This window comes from Equus quagga, chromosome 2, assembly GCF_021613505.1.
Source record: "Equus quagga isolate Etosha38 chromosome 2, UCLA_HA_Equagga_1.0, whole genome shotgun sequence".
In the NCBI taxonomy this organism is placed as follows: domain Eukaryota; kingdom Metazoa; phylum Chordata; class Mammalia; order Perissodactyla; family Equidae; genus Equus; species Equus quagga.
In genome coordinates, this window is record NC_060268.1 from 58,740,726 (window position 1) to 58,765,785 (window position 25,060).

Here is a 25,060-nt window from a genome sequence, read left to right on the forward strand (position 1 = left end):
TGAGAGCCCAGAGCAGAGCCGCATGTTGTTAGCAGATAAAATGAACTGCAATCAAACTAAACTACTGTTATTTAAAAAAAAAAAAACCCTTTTTATTAAAATGCTTCTGCAAGTGAGCAGTTGAAATTGCAGAGTTTGTTCAAATGGCGGTGGTCCACACACAAGTGGCTTGGAGCAAAAGCGGGAAATCCATAGCCAGCCTGTGGGTCAGGAGGCCTGGCCAGCACTCCTCATGTGGTCTTGAGGAGGTCACAGCCTCCCTCTGACTTCAGCTTCTCCTTTATAAAATGGGGCTGAAGGCTGGGTTAGAGCTGTTGTTTTCAATCCAAGCTCCTGGAACTGCTGAGAGGGAAGGAGCGGGATTCTGGGCTCAGAGTCTCCTTCCTGTCCCTTCCTCCCACCAAACCCTCTCCTTTTCACTTGCTTATCTGCTGAGGGTCCGTGAAAGGTTTCCTTTGGGCCAGGGGCCCTGTGGTAAACAAAGTCAGAAAATCATGGAATTCCCTGCCTCCAAGACCCTTTTCTTGATAACCATGGGATCCCAAGGGAGTGTCCTGAGCCCATGTTGGAGCCACAGTGTTGTGGTATAAGCTGTGGTAGCAATCCCAAATAACTTATGCAGGATTTGCTTTTGAACCAAAAATGCTTTAGGTTCTATCTTACAAAAGTGGACTTCAAACACTCAGACCCATCGCCAAGGGCACTGAGTCCTGCCAGACCAGACTGCAATCTGATATACTGTGTTTCTACCTATGAGCCTGGGGCAGGCTACGAGTGCCCACTGGAGGTCTGATACTGCCAGCTGTGGGCTCCCTAGACTTCTGGGTGATTGTCACTGGAGAGAATGACTTTGTTCTGCAGCTTTGATCATTAAACTTGAGGAGGCTGGTCCTAAGAGTCTGTAGACAGAGTCCTTAATTTAAGGTGGGGGAAAAAAGAGGGCCCTGCCTCCTGGTGAAAAAACTCTGGAGGCTCCCTCCACTGGGCAACGCACAGCCCTCTCCCTTCTACCCTCATTGAGAAGCAAAGTCCTGCAAACAGCCCTTCCTGGAACTTCTGTGCTTTTCACATGCTGTCTCATAGGATTATTTAAACTAGATTTTACTTGGATAAACTGGGGTTTGCTGCCTGGGGCTTCTGTGAGGTCACAAGACAACAGGAGGGCCAGGCTGCAGCCCTCCAAAACCTGCAGCTGCCTGCTCATCCTGTCCACCAGGTGGTGCTAGGACCTCAGGGCTGTCCTTCCTGCAGGATGTTCTCGGGCCTACGCCTGTGCAGGGCCTCCTCGAGCTGTCCACCCAGAGCTGTCCACTGGGGGCCACCTCTGGCCTGGCTGTAGCTGGAGCAGGAACAGGTGATGGCACCACAATGGACACTGCAACTTCCTCCTGCTTAAGGCTGACCCTGGGTTGTCGCAGTGGCTGTTTCCCTTCAGCGTCAGGGAATGTAATGGTTACCACGGAAACCACAGCCCAAGGGAATAGGGGCAGCATTCCCGCTTGTCCCTCCAGCTCACACAGTGAACTGGGTGTCAGGGTCCCTGCTTGGTGCTGGAGTAGGATCAGCTGTCGACCAGAGGGTGCAGGCTATTGTTCCCTCAGAAGGAAAGCCGGTGGTGAGAAGCCGGCCCCTGTCCTGCAGCCCGGCCCAGCCTCGGAGCCTGGGATCCTGAGGGGGGCCCTCAGAAGATCTTGAAGCCCTTCAATAGCGTCAGCGTGGGTGCCTTGCGCTTGCTCTGGGCCCGGGATGACTTCACAGTGATCAGCTTGGCCTGGGCAACGGCGGGCATCTCCTTCAGGCTGACAGTGGACAGTGTGTTGAAGGTGCAGCTAGCCAGCCCGTGCCGGGCGGTGAGCGGGGCCTGGTGGGGCAGGGCCCTCTCCTCGGAGATGAAGAGGGGCCGGGCCAGGGAGTTCTTCTCCAGCTCCCGCCGTGCCTCCCGCACTGCCTCATGGAAGACGTGCTGCACGTGCTCGAAGTCCAGGCAGGCAGAGACTTCGAAAAACAGGCACCCGAACCTGCCTGCCAAGGCTGTGCCCTCAGCCTTGGTGACCTGCCTGGTGGGGAAGCAGGGTGAGGTGGGATCAGGAGCATGCCTCCAAGTCAGGCAGGCTGGGGGCTACGCTCAGCTCCCCACTTACTAGCTTGATGACCTAGTTCATCGTCATCTCTGAGGCTCAGTTTTCTCATCAGTAAAATGGGATAATGACATCTGCTTCTCAGGGTTGTTAAGAGGATCAAGAAAGACAATTTGCATTAAGTGTCTAACACAGTATCTTGAACAGTCAGTGCTCAAGAAATGGTGGCTGATGTCACCAAAGCCAGAATTTAGGAACGAGGCTTAGGGTGAGGGAGAAGCCGGCCTAAAGTCCCTGCCTAGACCCTGCCTGTGGCCAGAGGAAGATAGCCATTCTCAGGCCCATTTCTCCTTTACTCCAGCATGGGTAATGAGCTTGGTCAGGAAATGAGCCACACTCAGCCCTGGCTGGTGGGATCAGCTCTAGAAGAGGGCAGTGGTTTGGACTGAAGGGTGGGAGACCACAGTGTCTACAGAGGCACGGAGGGCCACAGTAACTCACGATGCCTGTGGCTGGCAGAGCTCGTGGGGAGTTTTTTCTGCCTGCCCAGTGGAGGGACGAGAGAGAACAAGGGTGACATTTCATGGGGAGGAGGGGGAAAAGGAGAGAGGGAGCAGCACCTATTCCCAGCTTGGTCCTGTACCACCTCTGGTGACAGTGGGATTGAATATTTGTAACTGGGAAGGCTCTGGAAACTTCTGACCTGAAAGCCATGGGAATAAAGGTGAGGGGAAAAGACTGGCTCGTAGGGAGGTGAGATGTCCAGAAGAGGGAAGGGCCAGGGGATCCCTGAGGTCTCGGGACCAAGGTTCCAATGGCTGAATCCTCAGGATCACCCCCCATTTTGGACTGTTTCACTTGCTATTCCTGAGGACAATGACACAGCCTGTGAGATCAGAGGGGGCACTTGACAGGTACTGGTGGGAAAAAGTTTCTGAGCCAAGGTTCACTGGGCAGGAGCAGGGGCCTGGGAGTGGGCTGGCTGTCCTAGGGAGTATCAGACAGAGAGAGTGACTGGGACAAAAAGGGTCGGGGGCAGAGCATCTAATCCACTCCCCACCCAGGGCTGGCATCCCGTCTATAAGCCACTGCCTCCCGAGGAACCCCTTTTTATTTGCATTTCTGAGCAACTTGAATCTGAAACGTTGTCATTGTGGGGCTTGAATAATGAACTTTCAGAAACAAGGTGCATGTGTGTGAATGGGCAACACGGGATGTAACATTATCCTTTTTCTGATTTTGTTGCGGCCTAGTGAAAATTTTATCAGTGGTTTGGAAACCACCGCTCTAACCCACATTTTACCCTCCACCCGAAAGACAATCATGGGAGACAGTGACCAACGCCCGGCTAAAAGTTAGATTCATTGTGCCCATCGGATCCTGAGCTACTAACCTCGGGACTTGATCAAAGAAGGAAATGGGGATAAATTGCCATGACTTGTTCTTAGGGAACTCATGCTGCTTCATTTTAGCTCCATATTCTTTGTTATTTGCTCCCAAATCATTTTCAGACAATCCCTATGGCAAAGATTGGGATTCAAACAGTGGTCTAGTTTTTCTCCTCATACTGCAAACTGGTTTATTCACAATCCAGTCTTCTGGTCCCTCTTCCAGGATCTGTGGGCCCTCTGATTCCTCAAAGACCACCTTCTGGCTTTAAGATCACACAACTTCCCTCATTCCCGAGGTAGATTGCTCTGGATCTGACGGCTTGACCACCTTTGAAGGCCCCTACCATGGGCCTCCTTCATGAGACTGCAGCCCCCTTCTCCCACTGCCCAGCTGACTGTTCTATAGCATGGGTCCCCTCCTTGCTAATACCAGCCAATGGACCTCTGGGGCCAGGGGAAGCAGGAGGGACTGGCCTGGGACAGGTGGAAGGCTGGTGGAAGGTGCCATACCTTGCAGTTGGACTGGCCACATGTTGGTGTTGGAAAAGGCCAGTGGGATGGCTCATTAAGTGGAGGCATCAAAGTCTCAAATGCCTCAGGGGCCACGCAGGCCACTTGCATGTGTGGAGAGGGCGGAGATAAGCCATGGGGAGTGGTGAGACCTGTGGTCAGCTAGAGAGAGCACGCCCCGCCTCAAAGCATTCCAATTCCAGGTCTTTTAAAATACTGTGCCAGCCAAGGAAAATACGGCTGCAGTATTCAGGGGTAATCTGCCCTCTGGCCCAGTCTGTGACCCCTGATTCAAGTCCAGCCCTTTCCGAGAGAACCTGCCCTCAGCACAGCCAATGGGAGTGAGCCTGGGGACCATGCTTGCGTGAGGGAGAGCAGGTTGGACCAGAGCAGACACCTGACCCAGGAGGCCAATTAAAGCCTCTCTCCCTTGAATTGGAACTGGGCATTGAACGACCAGCCAGCTGTGGGGAGTGGGAATGGAAGGTCATACAGACTCAGGCAAGAAAGGGTGAGGCCAAGAGAACACCGAGCCCCATGAGGATGAAAGGAATGGTCCCCCTTCTGACTTTCCGGGTCCAGCCCCTGTGCAGCCCAGGTGCCCCTCCCTTCCTGCCCGGAAGACCACACCCACCTACCCTTACAACATACCCCCTTTTACCTAAATTTGAGAGGATTCCTGTTCTTAGCAGCCAAATAATTCCTGAAGATGACACCCAGCCTTTACAAATGAGGAACACGAGCTCTGGCGATGTGGGAGCAAGCGCCCGTGCTCACCTGTACTGGGCCATATCCAGCTTGTTGCCCAGCAGCAGAGCAGGGTAGCCGCGCTTCGTCTCCTTCGCGTGCAAAGCGAGCAGCTCCAGGTAGCTGCTGCTTCCCTCGAAGCTCTGGCGGCTGTCGACGCTGTACACCACCAGGAAGGCGTGCGCCCAGTTCAGGTAGCGCTCACAGTTCCTGGGGGTGTCCTGGCATGAAGGAGGGAAGCCCCGGTCAGAGATAAAAGCTCGGGGTCAAGGCCTTCACCTGAGCAGCCCTGTTCCAGCTCCCACTCCCGCGCCTTTGTACATTGTTCCCCAGCAGAGCCCTTTTCAAAGGGGCACTTGAGTGTGGATTTGGCTTTGTGTGAAAGGAGACATTGTCTCGTGAGCCTCCCTCCCACCACCCAACCAGAGACTTGGGGACCTTGGCCTCTGGGCACAGAGCCAAGACTCTGGCACAGCCCCTCCAGAGACCTGGCTGTCCCTGGGCACTGCTGGTTTGGGGTCAGGTTTGTGGTGCCCCTTTGGCTTCTGAGAATAACTGGCATGTGGCCTTGGCAGCGGGTGGTGAGAACACAGGGGAGCTATGTGGACGAGAGGGCACTTGGGCCCAGGGGAGACTCTGTGTAAACACATGCGTGCACCTGTCTCCATGTGTGCCCGAGCATCAAACCCAGGGCACAGGATCTCAGAGCCGATGCCAGCACTCATCAGGTCTCCCTGGGCCCCGTCCCATCCCTCCTCATTTGGCAAATGAAGAGATTCAGGCCCAGAGAGGTCAGTGCCTCATTCAGGGTCACAAGGCAAATTGGAGCTTAAAAGGTTTACAAATTCCCATCCGAGGCTGCCACTCTGGGACCAGGACTTCTCAGGAGGCTGCACTGACTCTCAGCTCTCCACGGGTGATGGGGATAATGTTACCAGGTCTGCAGTGTCCATGACCCTCAGGTGGACAGGCTGGTGGTCCACAGTCTCCTCGGAGCTGTAGGTGTCCTCTGCAACACAGACGGTTAGCCAGGTCAGAGGCAGGGCAGGCCACTCGATGGTGAACTGGGTCTGAGTCCCAGCTTCCCTCTGTGCCAGACAACTGTGCAGCCCTGGGGGACCTGCTCCAGGACTGGCTGAGCTGAGACCACTGGAAAGGCCTTGGCTCTCACCCACGTGGAGGATAAGCAGAACCTCCCACCAGGAGATCTTGCTCCAGCTGTCAGGGCTCAGAGCATCAGAGATCACTCACAGAAGACACCATGGGAGATGGGATTGTGTTCTGGGTCCCCTTACCAAACCTGCAGGATGGGGGGTGTGGCCCACGGGCCCAGTTAGCAGCACAGGCCTCAGGAGCTGCATCGCCAGCCTCTCCCTCCTAAACTCCAAGCTTCTCCATCCTCCTGCCCTCCGACCACTGCACCCGGCCCACAGGAAGTCCCTAAGGACAATCCTCTTGCCGCCAGTGGGAGAAGGGACAGGAAAAGAGAAGCACGCAACATGATGAAGAGAGAGGGGTCAGACCGCGTTTAGAAGTCCCAAGAAGGTTTTAAAATAATCCTTGTCAAAATAGTAACAGAGGAGTCTAGTGTAATCAAAAGTTTTAGGTCAGAGAGTGGAGTCAAACCCAAATTCACTACTATTTTTTGAGGAAGACTAGCCCTGAGCTAACATCTGCTGCCAATCCCCCTCTTTTTGCTGAGGAAGACTGGCCCTGAGTTAACATCTGTGCCCATCTTCCTCTATTTTATGTAGGATGCCTGCCACAGCATGGCTTGACAAGCAGTGCATAGGTCTGCACCCGGGATATGAACCGGCGAACCCCAGGCAGCTGAAGTGGAATGTGTGAACTTAACCCCTGCGCCACAGGGCTGGCCCCCCAACTTTACTACTTTTTAGCTGTGTGACTTGGCTAAGTCAGTTCAGCTCTGAGGCTATGATCCTCATTTGAAAGTAGGGATAATATGATAACATTGGCTAACAGTTTTCAAGTTTTTGGTCTATGCCAGGAACTGTGCTAAATGCTTGTCCCTGCACGATCTCACAAGGCTCTGTGAGGACTGGATGGGCCTACCATGAATGCCTTAGGACAGCGGGGACTGCGGTGCTCCACAGCGTACAGGCCAGGTTCACATTCCTAGCTGATTCTTATTTTTTTTTTTACTTTTTATTTGGAAATAATTTTAAACTCACGTAGAAGTTGCAAAACAGTACAGAGAGTTCCCGTTTCCCCTTCCCCCGGCTCCTCCCAAGGTTAACACCTTACATAACCATAGTACAACTATTAAAACCAGGAAACTGACATTGGTGCCATACTAGGAAGTAAACTATTGACCTTATTTGGATTTCATGAGTTTTTACTTTTTTTTTTAAGTTCTCATGACTCAAACCTGAGCAAGCAGCAAGAGGCCAGGCATGCAAGGGGACCTCACCATCATATTGGCAATCCCTCTCTCCACCCCCAACTTTCCCTGTGCCACTGGCCCAGGTGTGTGAGTGCACTTGGCCCTCACCTTTCCCTGGTCGTCCCCATGTCCCAAGTGACCCCAAAGAAGACCCCTCCAGGCAGAACTGGGGCCCTCTCTCCCTTCCTGGCAGCAGCCACTGTGAGAAGATACCCCCAACCCTGGCTGAATTCACAGTCCAACACTTCTCTCGGAGGGCCACTGGCAGCCAAGCGAGGCCTGGACACACGCCAGGTCCACCAGCAGCCAGCAGGGATCACAGACAGCTCCCGTCCCCAGCCTGCTTTGGGGACTTGGATAAATAGCCGCTCTTATTCAAAGACAAAAAAAAAATCTAATGGAAAATATGCCCCAAATGTTTAACTATATTTGGTGCAAGAAGAGCTGCCCCTAGATGCCTACGTCTTGTTCAGATCTTTCTTTATTTTCCTGCCAAAGTTGACTGACACGCTCCTTTTAGGTGCTCTACAGCCCCCGTCCCCAAACAGGTACTGTGTCCTGCTCTGCCCAGGGAAAAATGTTAGGCCAACCTTGGTCTCCTGTAGTCCTGTACAGCACAACAGCCTTACAAGGTTGCTGTTAGCTTCACTGTAGAGAGATGACAGGGAGGTAAGGCCCAGAGGAGGAGGGAACTTGCCTATGGCCACACAGCACCCTACCAGGAAAGGAATTCAAACTCAGATCTTCTAGGCTGGGCTGCCTCCCCATTGGGACCCCCTCGCTCCTGCTGCTCAGATGATCCTTCAGCTCTATGTGGGCAGAGAACTCGGGAAGAGCAGAAGCTCCCAGTCCAGCTGAGGATGTGGAACATGCATGGGCAGGCTGGAAGAAGCCTCAGAGATCATCATTGCAAGTGAGGTGACTCTGGGGGTGGGGTGGGTACTCCTTTCCAAGTCACAGCAATGTCCTGTCTTCCCATCACTAAGTACCTGCCCTCAGGGCATTCTGGTGTCTTTAAATATATGGGCCTCATAAGTCCAGTTTTAAATAATATTCTGTGGACTTTAATGCTGAGAGAAGATTCTTTTCCCGATGAATTTTTCTCTTATCAACAGTAATAATAATTTTTTTAACATACCAAAGGAGCTGTGGTTGGAGTGTATGTAGGAGGATGCCTCAGAAATGGTGCCTATGTCTTTGCTGGAGCAGGATGAGGACAAGAGAGGTAAGTGAGGTCATTCTGCCCCGGACCAACCAGGTGAGATGCCCCCAGCGCCTCTGTGAGAGAAGGATGTCCTCCTGGAGACCCTTGCCTCCTCCAGGAGCGCTCAGCCTGGCAAAGCCCTTTCAAAGGCACTGAATCTCTCTGCTCCTCCAGCTCTAACAGTCACAACCCATAACGAGGCACAATTCTTATGCAGAGAGAGCACAGTCTATTAGTCACATCTTCCAGATGTGGAAACCAAGGCTCAGAGAGCCGAGTGCCACACAGACCTCTGACTCCAGGCCCTCCATAGCATAATGCTGCCCTTAGTGGAGAGCAGCTGGCGTGGTGAGTCATCTTCCTTTGTGCCTGAGGTTCTCCAGGACCTTAGGCAAATCACTGAGCCCCCTCTGCCTCAGTTTCTTTACCTGTAAAATGGGGATAATAACAGGAGCCGTTCTTTAAAGAGTAATCCTAAAACCAAAATTCAATCTCATTTTAACAGCATCTGTGTTGTGCCTAGTACTGTGCTCCATGCTGGAAATGGGAACAAATAACACAGGTTCCCACGGTCAAGAGGCTCCCTTTGGAAGGGGGAAAGAGTTGTTACATCTCCTGATGGCTAACTCTCCCTTCGGATGCTCAAACCTCTCTCCACAGAAGGAAAGGCTCTGGTTCCAGAGTCCCCGCTGTTGCTGGAACCAGCCATGGGAGAGTGGCTGGAACATTTAGACAGTGGGACAGACCCTCCAAGAAGTGACACTGGCCAACCAGAATGGCTGAGGGGAGGGTGTCCGGTCATCTCTCCAGCTCATAGCTCTCAGGGTGGGGTGAGAGACCACTCCAGGGCTACTGTCCCCCAGACAGTCTGACCAGGCATTCCACCACCAGCTCAGAACTCCAAAGTTAGTCAATCAGGAAGCTCAAACCACCACTGTAATAGGCTCCTCTGCCAGGACCCTGCGTGAAGGGTCTGGATTGGGGGCAGGGAGGAAGGGAGACTGGAGACAGGTTGCCAGAAAAAATACAGGATGCCCAATTAAATTTGAATTTCAGAAAAACAGTGAACAATTTTTGGTAACGTATGCCCCATACAACATTTGAGCTAGGCAGAATCTGTCTTTTGAAGTGCCATCCTTGGGAACCCCCGTGTTCTCTTCCCTGACACCCGTTTGTGTGCCTTTCCTTCTGGCACACCCCCCACCTCCCCACTCCCCCCGTCTTCAATTCCCCCACGCCATCTGACTTCATGTTCCAGCCTCTCCCAACATGTCCCTCGGCCAGCACACAATCGCATCCTGTGTCCCACTCTTGTGGGCATTGACCTCTGCTAATCGAATGGGCCCCCCTCAGACCTGCTGTGTGACCCTGGCCCAGAAGCCTCAGCTCTTTAGGCCTATTTCCTTCACTATAGCACCTAGGGGTGGTGTCAAAGCACAGATGCTTAAGCCAAGCTTTGAGGAACAAACCCCTTAGGGGCTGTCAGCGAGTTGCCTGCCCTGCACCCCTAACTTAACCAGGGGACCCCCTCTGCTTTCTCTGTTGGACACCCTGGGGTTCTGTTTAAGATCTCCTTGGAAAAAGCGATTCTGCTATTCAAGGAAAAAATTTAAAAACCATTGGACAAAATAGCCCCGAAGCACTTCCTGCTCTAACACTGGGATTCAACATTCCAGTGTGAACGGAGGGGCCATGGGTGCAAGGGGCTAAGAGCTCTTTCCTCCAGGTGTCACAGTGGCATGCCCTCAGAGGCTGCAGCAGGAAGCGCTGTACTGGGGAGGTTTCCAATCTCTGCTCCAGAGCCCTGGGCTTCCTTGGAGGGCCTGCGGGGGCCCACAATGCTTTATCTAATTCTCATGAATGGGGAAAATAATCCAAGACGGCAGCCTCCATTTTCAAAAGGCTAAGAGCATCCAGACACCCTGTTTCCCTCAGTGGACAGTTTACAACAAACTAATGTCATGTGGCCTTTAAGATACATTTATATTAATAAAATTCTGCTTTTATTTGTTTTAGATATTGGGGGTCCATGTAAGAGGTTATTCGAGGAAAAATTCCTGCTGCTAAAAATAATTTTTAGAAACACTCATCTGATTAATCTGAGGGAATCTCAGCATCTTAGATGGGAAGCCGTTTAAGGAGGAAGAAGGAAGGAAGGAAGAAGCACACATGCATTGAGTGTCTACTGTGGGTCAAGTACAAGGCTAGATCTTTTACATGTGTTATTTCTTTAATCCTCACAGTCATTCTCTGAGATAGGTATGCCCATTTTACAGATGAGGAAACAGAAGCTCAGAGAGGTTAGGTAACTGCCTCAAGGTGGCACAGCCAATAAGTGGAAGAGCCAGGATTCAAACTCAGCTCTGATGAACACCACACTATCACTTTCCCCAATATACCATGATATGGCTATAAAACAGGACTAGTTTTCTTGTGTAGTTCAAAAACTGGTTCAGAAGCCAGTACCATGAGAGAATTTCTCAAACTTCCTGTCCAGCTTTTCTGGAAAAGCACACTGAGTGACCATCTTGAAGAACAATACTTAATAGATGTGGATGTTTTGCTATGTTTGATTTTTTTTTTTTTAAGTCTCATCCTACCTCATATTTTAGGGCAAAGCAGCCTCTCTCAGTTCTCTTAATTGGGCAAACCCCCAAGTTGTCTGGAGTGGGCTGTGGGAGGGTATATTTCCAGCACTTAAAAGATTTTGCCCCATGGGCTGAGTCATCTGGTGGCTGCCCCCCTCTGCCTCCAGATGTGCGGCCCTGATCTAGCCTGGGCCCACCACTGGGTGTGTGTGTGTATGTAGGGTTGGGATCTAGGTAGGGCACGGCAGGAAGAATGGGGAGGAGTGGTTCCTTACCCAAGTTGGGGTCATATTCGCTGATAAACCTCCTGGTCAGAAACTTCACAGTCAGGGCTACAAGAAGCAGAAAGAAGTTGGCTCAGTCTCCTCGGCCATGTCTGGCTGCTGGCCCGTGGAAGCTGCCCCTTTCGTTTAGGGCGGCCTTATCTAGCCTCGTGACCTCTGGCTGACACCAAGCTCAGCTCCCTGGGGGAATGAGGCCGGGGAGCTGAGCAGTTGGTTTGAGAGGCTCAGAAGAAACCAGAAATATGGGGAACCATTTCCCTCCAGTTGCATCCTGGGATTTTTTTTTTTTTAATGGCAAGAAAAGCAATGAGAGGCGAGCCTAAGGGGTGTTTGTGAAGACCCAAACTAAGGGGTCAGGACCAGTTACCTTAGGGTGGGCCTGGTAGGACCCAAACTGAAGGGAGACATCCCACACCCTGGACACGAAGTCACGAAGATTCTGAAACATGGGGCATTTATTCCAATTTTGGCTACAGGGCAAAGAGAATAATAGCTGAGTTGACAGCAGGTGACCTCTGGGAGGGTATGAACCCCCAAGGCCCAAGTAAACACACTCCAGTCCTCAGTCCTCCACGGCTCAAGTCTTGGCTCTGTCTAGGGCTTCCCGCTCATCATGGCTGTCTCGCAGAACTTAAACCTCTAAAGTGAGGTTCTCCCCAGGTGGAACGCATTAACGGAACTCTGCTGTTGTCCAGAATTCAGCCACATAAAGCCAAGGCCCAGCCAACTACTATACTAGACTCTTCAAAAAGTAACACAGTATTTTTAAGAAAATCCTTAAAATTCTTTCCCAGGATTCCTAACAGTGTCAGTTTGCAAACAAATACCCAGGGAATACATACTTTAAAGTTGAAATTCCTTCATTCATGGAGTCGCTGGCTAAACTGTACCAGTGACAGAGCTACGGGTAACAATTTGATCTTCAAAGGGAAGAGGTCAAACCTTTTTTGTAGGCGAGTGTGATTCAGAGTCCCCGCCCTGAGCCAGAAGGCTGGCTTCAACATGGAGAGGAGGCCCCCAGTGAGTCTCAAAGAACACGATGGGGAAGGAAACCCATAGCTGCCTGCACCCATGCTGGCCATTCCCTACAGGCCGCACCTGGAACACAGCCAGTGGAAGGGCCCCTCTGCCCTCCCACCTGCAGCCGCCTGCGACTGTGAGTGGGAGGCAGAGGGGTGGACCTTTCTTCTGGGTCTCTGTCTATAGTGACACCTCCACTCCCCTGCGTTCCAGCTGGGTAAGAGCTGCTTGGAGTGGTGTAGGCAGCGTTCAGTGTCCCTAGAAATGATCTCAACACAAGCCCAAGATCTTGGTTCATCAAGGACAAGCCCCAGGAACCTGGGATCAGAGTCCAATGTGTTTCCAGAAAGACAAGAGAGGGGTTCGGCTTGAAACAAATCCATTTGATAAGAATGCACACTTTGTTCCAAAATCCCAAGGAAGTGGGGTGGGAAGTGGCCCCTCTCTGAAAAAACCCCAATAGCCAGTGACTTCTATCACCTCCCTTCACCCCCAGCCTGAATCAAGGAGTAGCAAGGCTGCCGCTAAGCTTATAGGGACCCTGGGCTGGGGACCAGTGCCTAACAGGTCTCTGGTGCCAGTCACCAGGGCTGACCGCTGGCCCCAGGGAGAAGAGATGGAGGGCAATGGATGGCAAGGGAGACACTAGCAGAGCACTTGGCGAGACAGACACACACAGAGGGGAGAGACAGCTGGGGTCATAGACACGGAGGACAGAGACATGGAGGGGAGACACAGAGGAAAGACAGGCAAGGAACAGAAGACAGATGAGAGATGGCGGGGCTGAGAACAAAGCAGAGAGAGCGCCAAGCCACAGAGAAACTGAGGCAAAGAAGAAACTCACGGTGTCTCACGCAACCCACCTGGGTGCAGGAAGCCCCGAAGCCAGTGGGAGAGCCTGCCCGCAAGGCCACAGCGCCCAGGTCCTCCGGCCGCTCCCCGCCTCTCCGGCCCCACCTAACCCCCTCCCTTCGCCCCGCTCCCCGCCCTACTCACCGGACTTGCCCACCCCGCGGCGCCCCAGGATGGCCAGGTTGACCTCGAGGGGCGCGCTCGGCGGCGCGCTGCCCGCACGGGGTTTCCCGAACACCGAGGACATGGCGACGCTGCGGAGGGGGACACGGGTCCTCGGCCGAGGGGCCCCGAGCAGCGTGCCCGCCCGTCGAGACCCTCACGAGCCAGGCGGGGGATCCCCTGGCACTCGCGCGCCCGTCGGTCTCCGCGCCCGGGCCCGCGCCAAGCGCCCGCCGGCTGCCTTCCCGCGGACCGGCCCGACCCGGCGGAGGAGGGGCCGGTGAGCCCGGCGGGCGGGGCCGCCGCAGCGCCGCCGAACTCCTTGTAAGGGCTGCGGAGCCCCCCGCGGGGAGGGAGCTGCGGCCCGCTGCGCACCCCCCGGCCGTGCTGGGCCTCGAGGGCTGGGACGTCGTCACCCTCCGGAGCGCCCGCACACCCGTCAGGGAAGGGCAAGGACCCCAGAGAGGGAGGTCCAGGATAGGGGGACAGAGGGGAAGGATGTTTCCAGCCTTGTCTGAACCTCAGCTCAAGCTCTCCCCACCAGCAAGAAAAGCCACCCCCTCTTTGTTTACCTCGCTGGCCTGGCCTCCTCCTCCGGGAAGCCTGCTGCTGGGTTCACCACCCAGCGTGGCCCTTTCTCTAGGTCACAGCCAGCTCAGCCTTGGTACACAACTTCCCTGACCCCATTGCCCTGCTCTTCAGTGTAGGGAGTCTCAGGCATCTCTGCAGAACCCTGGCTCCTGGGAGAAGGAGAGAGAGACCTCCTTACTAACATTTCACGGCAAAATGGGGCCAGCTTCCAGAAACCTAACCCATCCTGGGTTACTATTTTCTCCCTGATGGGAGCTCATTAATGAGTTGCATGTGTTTGTGGCCTAAATGGGGCATTTTATTTGTTCTAAAACCTGTACTCCCTCTTGCTTATAATGATCCTGGGACTGGTAGATGAGCCTGGCAGGGGTCACTTGTCGTTCCCCTTGAGACCCAGGGTAAATCCGGTCATGCTGGAGACAGGGCAAAGGGCCCACATCGGGAATGTGGACACTTAGCATCTAGTGCCCACTCTTTCACTGGGTCACCTTAGGCAAGTCACTTCACTTCTTTAGCCTATGAGGTCCCCATCTGTAATACTAAAGGAAGGGGAAATTCCATGATGTGACTCAGGCCTAATAGAGAGTGACAGAATCAGCCCTGGGTTCCAGGTCTGAGTACTTTCTAGAACCCTATGGTCCTCTATTTTGGAATACACTCCAGGCTAGAGTGAGGAAGACTGTGCAGTCTCAGAGACTTCTCACTTCAACCCCGAGTGCCCATCGAATCTACCCACCCACGCACAGGAACCATGGAAACCCAAGTCAGCAGGCAGAGGGGCTGGGGTCAGAGCCTGATGGTAATAACTTCTCAACCAAGAAGGACAATTATTTTCCAGGACAGGACATGAATCCTGACTCAGCCTAGTCGCGTTTCTGGGACATCGTGGTAAACCAGCTGTGTTATTAAGACTCTAAAGAGTTGGGAGGAATTTGTTTAGATTATGCCCTCAAGCTAAAATCGCTTACAGAGCTAATGGCCAAGGGTTTTCCTTTAGTTGTAGGAGGAGAAGAAGTGGGAGCCAAGTTCCAGCCATGTCCCTGGTCTGGCCCCAGTCCTGTGAGGGCAGACTGGTTCTGGAGAGTCTACAGGAAGAGAGCTAGCCTCCCTGGAGGACAGCTGGAGAGAGGGCACGCTGTGGACCCCCGGGCCCAGCTGGGTCTAAACGTAGGCTCTGCTCCTCCCCTGGCTGTGGGATGCTGCCGGAGGTGCTTTCCTTATCTTTAAAACTCAGACCAACTAGTAGATGGGAGCTGCCGGGAGGCAGGTTCCAGCTCTGTGTGAGTGTGAACTCTGACTGTCTGGCTGTCCATAGTTAGAAGGGACTGTCTTTGGAGGAAGTGAGCCCCCGCCACTGAAGGCAACCAAGGGGGTGACCACTTCGAGGAGGTGTGTAAGGAGACTCCACCATCACTTGCAGGATGGGATGAGATGACCCTTAACTCTGGTTCAGAGATTATTTGAATGCAGGCCCTCAGCTCTGACTGCTAAGTGCCCAATGCCTGTCCCTCCTATGAGGCTTGGGAGGAAAATAGTGCCGACCTCACGACTGCAACCAGTCCCTTTCCCCATCCTCAGTCTCCTCATCTGTGGGCTGCTTGTCCAGCCCCCAGAAGTGCCCATTGTGGACTGGAAAGGCCTTGGGAATCAGCCCCTTACTGTCAGACCCTGGAATAAGCTACTTTGCCATTTAGGGCCTCATGTTTAAAATAGGGATAATATTAAGGATTAGATGAGGTAATGGGAAAGTGTCCCACCCAGAGCTTGGCCCATGGCCCCACAACAACAAATGATAGTTCCTTCCACTCCCCCGGACATGAATAGCACACAGTTGTCAGCCACCTACCAAGAAGCCACAACTGTTTAGTGACCAGAAGTTTGGATACTTAAGGTCAAGAGAGAGGGTATTCTGCCAGGGCAAGTAGCCCAACCCTCCTTACTAGCCCCTCCCCACCTTCGGGCTCTTATAAGGGGCCCTTAGGCACACAGAATGCACAGGATGTGGCACCTGGCCCTGCAGTGGGCTTGCAGCAGGTGCTCAGTATGTCTCTGGAATGAGGGAGAGGGGCAACCACAGGTCTAGACAGGTAGGGCCTGAGAGGACTTCTGGATGCCAGGTCCTTCCCTTGCCACCCACCCCCCAGGAGCCATTCCACATACAGCTAAGCTTTGGGATGCTTTGTGATGTCACTGCATTCCCAGAGGCAAGTGGTTGTCCAATGATAAATTCAGATGTCAAAGCTGAACAGAAGCTTATAAGTCAGACCCAAGCTCCACTTTACAGATGAAGAACTGAGGCCCGGAAAGGGCAGGTAAGTCAGTGGTAATAGCAGCATCAGAGCCCAGCAGGAATCCTGACTTCTAGTCCAGTGCTCTTCTTCAGGTCGAGGCAAGCTCCTCACTACCCTGTGTGCAGAAGTACTGTCATGGGTGGGCAAAGGCCAGGGATCCCCCATCAGGCTGGGGGGTCCTCCCAGGGCAAGATCCATGTCTCCTCTATCAGACTGCAGGCTCTCCTGGGACAGGGGTTGTGTCTCCTCCATCAGACTGGGGACTCCTACTTAGGTTAGGGCCCAGGAGTCCCCTTAACAGACCCCTCACTGTGTGCCAGTCATTGTGGATAGAGAGATGAACAAGGCTGGGCGTGTGCTGTAGAAAGGCTCACAGTCCAAAACAGAGCCCCCACCCCCACCCTCACACAGTGTAGGGGATGCACTGCGGAGAGGGAGGTTGATGTGGGGTCGGGCAGGGCCTGGGAACTCCATGGGCTGCCCACAGCCAGGATAGTTCCTTGTCCTGTCCAAGTCCCAGAGGGATGCTCGCTGTCCGGGTGGAGGAAACTCTCACCAGCTGCAGACAACACCCCACTGGGGCCTTGGGGGCCGAGCCAAAGGGCTGGTCCTCAGCCCGGCCTCAGAACCATGACCCCCCACCTTGGGTGAACCTTCCCCACCCCCACCCCCACCCCCAGCCTGGCTGTGAAGGTGGGAACTGGGTGTGTACACCAGTGCCCCAACCCACTCAAGCCAGGGCTGGACTTGTGAAAAGCTGGGACTGGGAGCAAGCTTCAGCCTTCAAGGGGTTTGCTCTCCTTCCCACTTCTGCTCTTAGGAAAGGTCCAGGCAGTGGTTCCATCTGTTGTGCCTGCCAGTTCCTAGGTGCCTGGAACAGGCCATTTGGGAGGGAATTGTGGCCCCCTGGGGGTCAGCTCCACCCCAACCCTGCCCCTTAGCTTGAGCGTGGCAGGAAGAAGCTCTTTCCCTCTACTAAGGTGAGGCTAGTGCAGGTAAGGAGGGGCAGGGGGGCCTGGGGTCAGTGGACAGGGTTTAACCCATTCCCTTTGTTCATAACCAAGGAAAAGTCCATCCCATCTCTAGGCCTCCCTTTCCTCATCTGCAAAATGGGAACAGTCAGACACCCGCTCTCTACCCCTGAGGCCACCAGCAAGGACAGAATCAGGACTGGGCACTGTGGTCTAAGAGGGGGTTTGTCATGCTTTCAGCCGACGTCTGGCCTCAAGGAAGGCGAGAAGCTGGCAGAGGGCCTGGGAGAGTATTCATGGGGACTCCTGCCCACCCCCTCTAATTCTTCCTCCTCTTCCTGTCTGGTCCCTGGGGCAGAGTGTCTAGGATATTTCTAGCTGCCTCCTCCAGGCCTTTGGCTTCCCAGGCTCACACAAGTGGTCCCCACATTCCTACTCTGTTCTGATGGAGTGAACTGGGTGGGCGTTCCCCTCCAGGAGAGGCACATTCGTGTAGGGTCTGCAGATTCATACGTGCGGATCTGTGCATGTGTGTGTGTCTTACGGGGGAGGGAAGTTCCCATTCCCCCTCCCAACTCCGGCTTTGTCATTGTGAGTCACTCCATCCTCCTGAAGAAGGCCTGCAGTTGAACATCTCCTGAATGGCAGATACTGTAGTCCCCCCTTATTCACAGTTTGGTTTCCTCAGTTTTTAAAAAATTATTTTTATTTTTGGTGAGGAAGATTGGCCCTGAGCTAATATCTGTTGCCAATCTTCCTCTTTTTCGGTTTCCTCAGTTTTAGATACCCACAGTCAACCATGGTAGGGAAAATATTAAATGGAAAATTCCAGCAATAAACAATTCATAAGTTTTAAATTGCCTGCTGTCCTGTGATGAAATCTCATGCCCTCCTGCTCTGTGCCACCCATGAGTCATCCCTTTCTTTGTCCAGTGTATCCATACTGTATACGCTACCCGCCTGTTAGTCACTTAGTAGCCAGCTGAGTTATCAGATCAACTGTTGTGGTACCATAGTGCTTATGTTCAAATAACCCTTATTTTACTTAATAATGGCCCCAAAGTGCAAGAGTATTGATGCTGGCAGTTCGAGTATGCCAAAGAGAAGCTGTAAAGCGCTTCCTTTAAGTGAAAAGGTGAAAGTTCTCTACTTAACAAGAAAAAATATTGTATGCTGAGATTGCTAAGATCTATGGTAACTTTTATTACGGTATATTGTTATAATTGTTCTATCTTCTTATTAGTTGTTATTAATCTCTTACTGTGCCTAATTTATAAATTAAACTTTATCATAGTATATATAGAGTTCAGTACTATGTGCGGTTTCAGGCATCTGGTGGCGTTCTCGGAACATATCCCCCGCAGATAAGGTGGAACTACTGCACCATCCTACACGGGTCTGGGCCTCAGTTTCTTCACCAATAGAATGAGGTGGCAGAAGGTAATCACTAAGCTCCTTTCCATCTGACATTCTGGAACCAGAGGCTTAGCTGGTCACCCAGGAAAATTCTGTGCAGAGGGAAAAGTGCCCCCACGGTGGGCAGCAGGAGACCCAGGGCTGTCTGCCCCAAGCTACATGACCCTGCACGATTCCCCTTTTTGATACTCCACTGTAAATGAAGGGGTTAAACCATGAGAGCCTGAAGTTCCTTCCAACTATGACCTCCCTGCGTGAGGTGACTGCTCAGCATTTGCAGCACAGAGGGGCAGAAGAGCACAGTGGTTAGGGGCACACACTCAGACTGGCTGCACACCTTTCCTAGCTCTGCCACTCTCTGGCCACGTGACCTCAAGGAGGTGACTAAACCTCTTGGCGCCTCAGTCTCCTCGTGTGTGAAATTAATAATACCTAACTCATAGTGTTGCTGTAAGCAATAAACGGATAATATCCATTAAATGAGGGAAAATAATAGTACCTACTCATAGGATTGTTGCAAGGGTTATAGGAATTAAGGTGCTTACAAAAGTGCCTGATGTATAGTGCAATTTAAGTGTTTATTATTTCAAGAAGCCCTTCTCCTTCCCGTCCACAGACATATGAGCCCCTCAGCAGCCCCTGTTTCCTTTTCACAAGGTCTGGAGCTACTCAGCAAAGGACGAGTAGGGAGACTCAAGTGGGGAACAGCCATCAGCTTCCCATTCCTATCCCGTCAGGGAGTGCTTCCACACTCAGGGGCTTATTGGACACACCTGCTACTCTCTCATTTTTACAGAAAAGGAAATCAAGGCTCAAAAAGAGACTGGACTAGCCCAGAGTCATGGACAGAGGCCCAGGCCAAATTAGAACCTGCTCCGGACCCCAGCCTGGCCCACTCTATTTACTATACCTCTGCCCCTCCCTCCAGCGCCCAAGTACCCCCACCCCCACCAACCAATGGGGTAGGCTAAGCATTAATCCTGTCCTTGTTTCTTCCCAATTGAATGACCTTGGACACGTAAGGTAAATTCTCTGAGCCTCATTCCGAACACTTTACAGATATTGTCCCAATACCACGAGATAGGTGTTATTATTGGCCCCATTTTGAGGGAACGGGGTCAGATTAGGGTACTTGCACAAAGGCACACAGCTGCTTTACTGCAGGTTAAATGGGGTATCTTTGTAAGCAGCCCGCAGAGTGCCCTGCATGCAGTAGGTGCCCAGTATATAGTCACTCTTACTACTATTTCTCACACGGAAGTGAGCGACCCCGCAGGTCCCCGGATGCCCTCTGGGCCTGCGGCCATCCAGCTTGCCGGCCACCACATCACATGAGCCGTACTATCTTTAGCCGGACAGATATTTATAGCCCCTGGGAAGTTTTTTCCGCCACGGGGTAGCCCCAGAGTTGGTGGCCGCCGAGTCCCGGCCACCAGCGGTGGCCTCCGCCCCTCCGGCCCGCCATGCCTCGGGGCCCGGAGGCGCCGGTGCAGGTGTGGGTGGGCAGCCAGCTCTTCCAGGCGGACCAGGCCCTGCTGGTGGAGCACTGCGGCTTCTTCCGCGGCCTCTTCCGCTCCGGCATGCGGGAGGCGCGCGCGGCCGAGGTGCGCCTGGGCGCGCTGAGCGCCGGCGGCTTCCGCACCACGCTGCAGGTGCTGCGCGGCGAGCGGCCGGCGCTGGCGGCCGACGACGAGCTGCTGCAGGCCGTGGAGTGCGCCGCCTTCCTGCAGGCGCCGGCGCTCGCGCGCTTCCTGGAGCACAGCCTCACGTCGGACAACTGCGCGCTGCTGTGCGACGCGGCCGCCGCCTTCGGCCTGCGCGACGTCTTCCACAGCGCCGCGCACTTCATCCGCGACGGCGCGTGCGAGCTGGCGGCCGAGCTGGCGCTGCCCGAGGCCCGCGCGTACGTGGCGGCGCTGCGGCCCAGCAGCTACGTGGCCGTGAGCACGCACACGCCCGCGCCCGGCTTCCTGGAGGATGCGTCGCGCACCATGTGCTACCTGGACGAGGAGGAGGACTCGTGGCACACGCTGGCCACGCTGCCCCTGGAGGCCAGCACCCTGCTGGCAGGCGTGGCCACGCTGGGCAACAAGCTCTACATCGTGGGCGGCGTGCGGGGCGCCAGCAAGGAGGTGGTGGAGCTGGGCTTCTGCTATGATCCCGAGGGCGGCACGTGGCGCGAGTTCCCGAGCCCGCACCAGCCGCGCTATGACACCGCGCTGGTCGGCTTCGACGGCCGCCTCTACGCCATTGGCGGCGAGTTCCAGAGGATGCCCATGAGCTCCGTGGAGCGGTACGACCCGGCCGCAGGCTGCTGGAGCTTCGTGGCCGACCTGCCGCAGCCGGCTGCAGGCGTGCCCTGCGCGCAGGCCCGGGGCCGCCTCTTCGTGTGCCTGTGGCGGCCGGCCGACACCACGGCCGTAGTGGAGTACTCAGTGCGAGCCGACACGTGGCTGCCGGTGGCCGAGCTGCGGCGCCCGCAGAGCTACGGCCACTGCATGGTGGCCCACCGCGACAGTCTCTATGTGGTGCGCAACGGACCTTCCGACGACTTCCTACACTGTGCCATCGACTGTCTCAACCTGGCCACGGGCCAGTGGACGGCACTGCCCGGCCAGTTCGTCAACAGCAAGGGGGCACTTTTCACGGCCGTGGTGCGCGGTGACCTCGTCTATACCGTCAACCGCATGTTCACGCTGCTCTATGCCATCGAGGGCGGCACTTGGCGGCTGCTCAGGGAGAAGGCCGGCTTCCCGCGGCCGGGGTCCTTGCAGACGTTTCTTCTGAGACTGCCTCCTGGTGCCTCTGGGCCTGTGGCCTCGACGACGCCAGAACTGTGATCCCTGGGCTGGTCTTTAGCGGGAGACGCCCGGAGTCTTCCCTGAGCCGTGGCTGAGTCTATGAGACTGGCCTTGGGAGCTGCTTAGAACTTCTCTCTCCGTGGTTGAAGCATCCGGGTCTTGTGACTTCTGACGTGAACATGTCCAGGAAGCTCAGGGAGTAACGACAACGCTGGGGTCTGAGCCCTTATATTACTTGGGCTCTGCCTAGAGCTGGTGGGTCACAATGTCAGTGGAAGGAGTAGGGGGCTAGAATTCAATATCCAGGCTTGTGTGTGAATGGGCCAGAAATTGAGCGTGGCTAGCAGTGTGTTAAGTGATGTTAAATTGCCAACCAGTAGACAAGAATTAGGCACCTACTGTGTGCCCAGCCCATTGCTAGGCCTGATGTGGCTGTGATTGCCAGACTGGGGTCCACAAAGCTTAGAACATAGGCCAGGACAACACACTTGTCTTGATCCGCAGAGGGCTGAAGGCAACGTGCAAAAAACCCCATAGTATAATAAAAAAGTACTGAAGAAATCAGGGCAAAGAGAAAATAGAGGAGAAATATGTAACTCCAGAAGGAGGATAGTATACAAACTGTATGAAGACGACAGGCCAGAGCATTAGCTGCTGAAAGGGGGGTTTCAGACTGGAGAAGGTGAGAGCTCAGAAGAGAGGGAGGGGCGGGGGAAAGCTGGAGCAGATGGGAAGAACGTCTGTGAGCCCAGCCTTTAAGGCAGAGCAGCTGTAGCTGGAGGCATTTGGGGAGGGCATGAAGCTGGGCCAGCGTGTAGAGACAATAACTGAGCTGAACCTAAAGTGAGACCAATGAAAGAGAAAGGGTTCCCCACATCCCCTTATAGGATGGGACCCGCAGGGGACAACCCAATTGTAAGCCCTTTGCCCACTTCCTTTTTTGCCATCACCCCAGCAGTAGTGGACTCTTAACTTCCATGACTTCACGTCACTCAAGGTATGAGCCTAATCCTGGCCAGGTCTAACTGCCTCATCTTCCTCAGGTGTATCACCCCCCAACATTCTGCAGGTTAATTCTCTTCTCCAAGCCTCTGCTCCTGCCATTCCCTGGACCTGGAATGCCTTTCCTCTTCCTTTCTCTCTGTTGGTTCTGTACCATCGTCCTCTGTGCAGGGTTGGCTGTTCCTGGCCTTGGCTGCCTGCATTGCTCATTGGGCCCCTGACTGACGTCATTCTGTGTGTGTGTGTGTGTGTGTAGCCATGCTCGTATGCCGATAGCAAGCGCAGAGATCCCACTGTGCTGTCAACTGAGCTGGGGCACTCTCCTGCCCGCAGAATAAAATGATGAGGTCCTGAAAGAACCCGGGCTGTAGAGGCCACTAGTTAGGGACCTGGTGTTAGATGAGGACTCTTGTCCATCCCTTAGAATACCCCCACCCTGGTTTCTGGTCAGACACCCTCTCCAGTTCCCCAGCCTCTCCATGTCCCTGGGCAGACTTACCTAAGTGGTCCTGAATGGTCTCTATCCTCCAGGACCCACGGCCCCTGGGAAACCCTGGCCTCACTGCAAGTGGAGAATGTAGCATCAGCATGGGACCTCCTGGGCATGGAGCCTCGTGTCAGGGCTGCCCCTAGCTGCCTTTTCCCCTGACCCACGTCGCAAGCCCTGGAGAATGCTGCCCTCAGAAGTCCAGGAACTTCTGGCCCTGGACAAGCCTAGTCTGATGAGTCACAACAATAAATCCTGACTTTTGCATCCCGTGAATGATGTGCAAAGTACTTTCACGTCCATTTTCCCACTCCACCCTACCTCAGTCCTGGGAGTTGGGTACCTTCTCCCTGTGGCAGATGAGCTGTATGGGGCTTGGAGGCCCAGTGACTGGCCCAAAGCTTCTGGCCCTTGCCAAAGCATGGCAGAGCCCCTCACTTCTAGTTTCTATCAAAATATCATTTTCATCACGTCAAAGATTTTTTTAACTCGTTAATAGAGGAACAGAGGAATGGTAAAGCTGGCTCTGAGGAGCACTTGAGAGACAGATTTGTATATGTAGTTGGAAAAGACATACTGAAATACGTTTGCTAAGGTAGAGAGAAAACTGGCTAATGTCTTACAGGGCAATAAGACCATAACTTCTGTGCTTCTCTACTGGGCTAAAATCCTTTCATCTTCATGTACACGCACATACATACTTGCACACGCAGCTGCAAGTTAGCAGGTAACTTCGCAAAGTCAGGACCTTAATCAACAGTAAATTGCAAAACAAAGGTACTTTCCCCAGAGAATTAGATAGCTCTTAGCTGCCCCGGAATGACGTTGAAAGGACATGCAATCCTCGTTTTGCCTATTTCCAAGTTATGGATAATTTTTCTTAACAGTGCAGAGCGCGCTCCTTCTTGCTCACTCTTCCTGACCAGTCCCGGACACCCTGAGACTGGAGATTCATCAGCTTGTCTGCACTCTCAACCCACAGAGCCCTGTGTTTGTTGGCTTTTGCAGCTGGCCACATGGTTTGGTCATTCCCTGATCCAGAGCAGCCCTTTCTTTTATCTTTTTTTTTTTTTTAAGATTTTATTTTTCCTTTTTTTCCCCAAAGGCCCCTGGTACATAGTTGTATATTCTAGCTGTGGGTCCTTCTATTTGTGGCATGTGGGATGCCGCCTCAGCATGGCCTGATGAGCAGTGCCATGTCCACGCCCAGGATCTGAACTGGTGAAACCCCAGGCCGCCAAAGCAAAGCGCGTGAACTCAACCACTCGGCCATGGGGCCGGCCCCAGAGCAGCCCTTTCTGAGATGTCTTTTGTGCCTAATGATAACAGTGTTCACAGAGAGCTTTCCCACGTTGACTTATTTAAGCTTTGTAAGAATTTTAAGTGGTAGGCAGCTCAGCGACACCCCAACTCCCCTCTTAAAGGAAAAAAAAAACCCCAAACACCCAAAGGTCACGAGCCTGAAAGAGGCACAACTAGGGAGTAGAAGAGCCCGGCTCTGAACCCAGGGCCACGTGCTTGTTTCCTGTTGCTGCCTTCCTGCTTGGCTGACATTCTGAGATGGACAGAGTATTTCTGCCAGTGTCCCTAACACTCCCCTCCCTGTTACTCTTCTCTCTGCACGTCCTCCTCTTTGGGATCATCTGCTCTCCTGGACCCAGCCCTTCCCTCCTCCTCTTCCTCCTGCGACAGGAAAATTAGCTGTCCTGGTTCTGTTGCCTTAGGATCTAGCTGGGAGACTAAGGTGTGCCTCACCAGGGTGTTAATGACTGGTTAGGGCCCTGGGGGGTGTTTGTACTTTCACAGATACTCCCTCCCTCTCACGAGATGTGGAAGAGGTTTTATAATCTAGCCCACCTTCTCCTCTGGCCTCACAGGTCAGGCTCTGTTGTTATTCCCACAACCCACCACCCCCCGGCACCTCAGTCACCATGCCTGGTTTGCAGGTGAGGAAACCAGCAGAAAGGTGAGATGAGTCACCCAAAGTCACATAGCCAGTCAAGTGGAAGAGCAAGGACTTAGAACCAGGACTTGGGATCCTCAGCCTCTCATACCCTGGCACCTAGACTTCACTGCAGGAACGTGTTTGGGGGCATAATCCAGGTGCAGGTGGGCGAATTACAGAGATGCTTAGGAATTGCTAAGCCCAGAAGGCTGGGTTTGAAATCTCTCTATCGCAGCCAGAGGCCCGTTCTGAGATGTCTGTCCTTGTAGGGAGATCTATACACACATACAGCTTAACACAGCAAGGAACATTTTCC

The 25,060-nt window shown here is 53.6% G+C and overlaps 2 protein-coding genes across 2 annotated transcripts; one reads left to right on the plus strand and one right to left on the minus strand.

The window, feature by feature from the left end:
• Positions 1-1,673: 1,673 nt before the first annotated feature.
• On the minus strand, positions 1,674-13,518 carry RASL12 (RAS like family 12). The gene is made up of 5 exons (XM_046653973.1): positions 13,223-13,518; positions 11,198-11,254; positions 5,662-5,735; positions 4,757-4,947; positions 1,674-2,057 (listed from the first exon to the last, which is right to left on the minus strand). The coding sequence occupies exons 1-5, from the start codon at positions 13,323-13,325 to the stop codon at positions 1,682-1,684; spliced, it is 801 nt and encodes a 266-aa protein (XP_046509929.1). The 5' UTR covers positions 13,326-13,518; the 3' UTR covers positions 1,674-1,681.
• Positions 13,519-19,895: 6,377 nt separating this feature from the next.
• KBTBD13 (kelch repeat and BTB domain containing 13) lies at positions 19,896-23,075 on the plus strand. The gene has a single exon (XM_046654140.1). It carries the CDS (start codon positions 19,973-19,975, stop codon positions 21,347-21,349), a length of 1,377 nt encoding a protein of 458 aa, XP_046510096.1. The 5' UTR covers positions 19,896-19,972; the 3' UTR covers positions 21,350-23,075.
• The last annotated feature ends 1,985 nt before the right edge of the window (positions 23,076-25,060 follow it).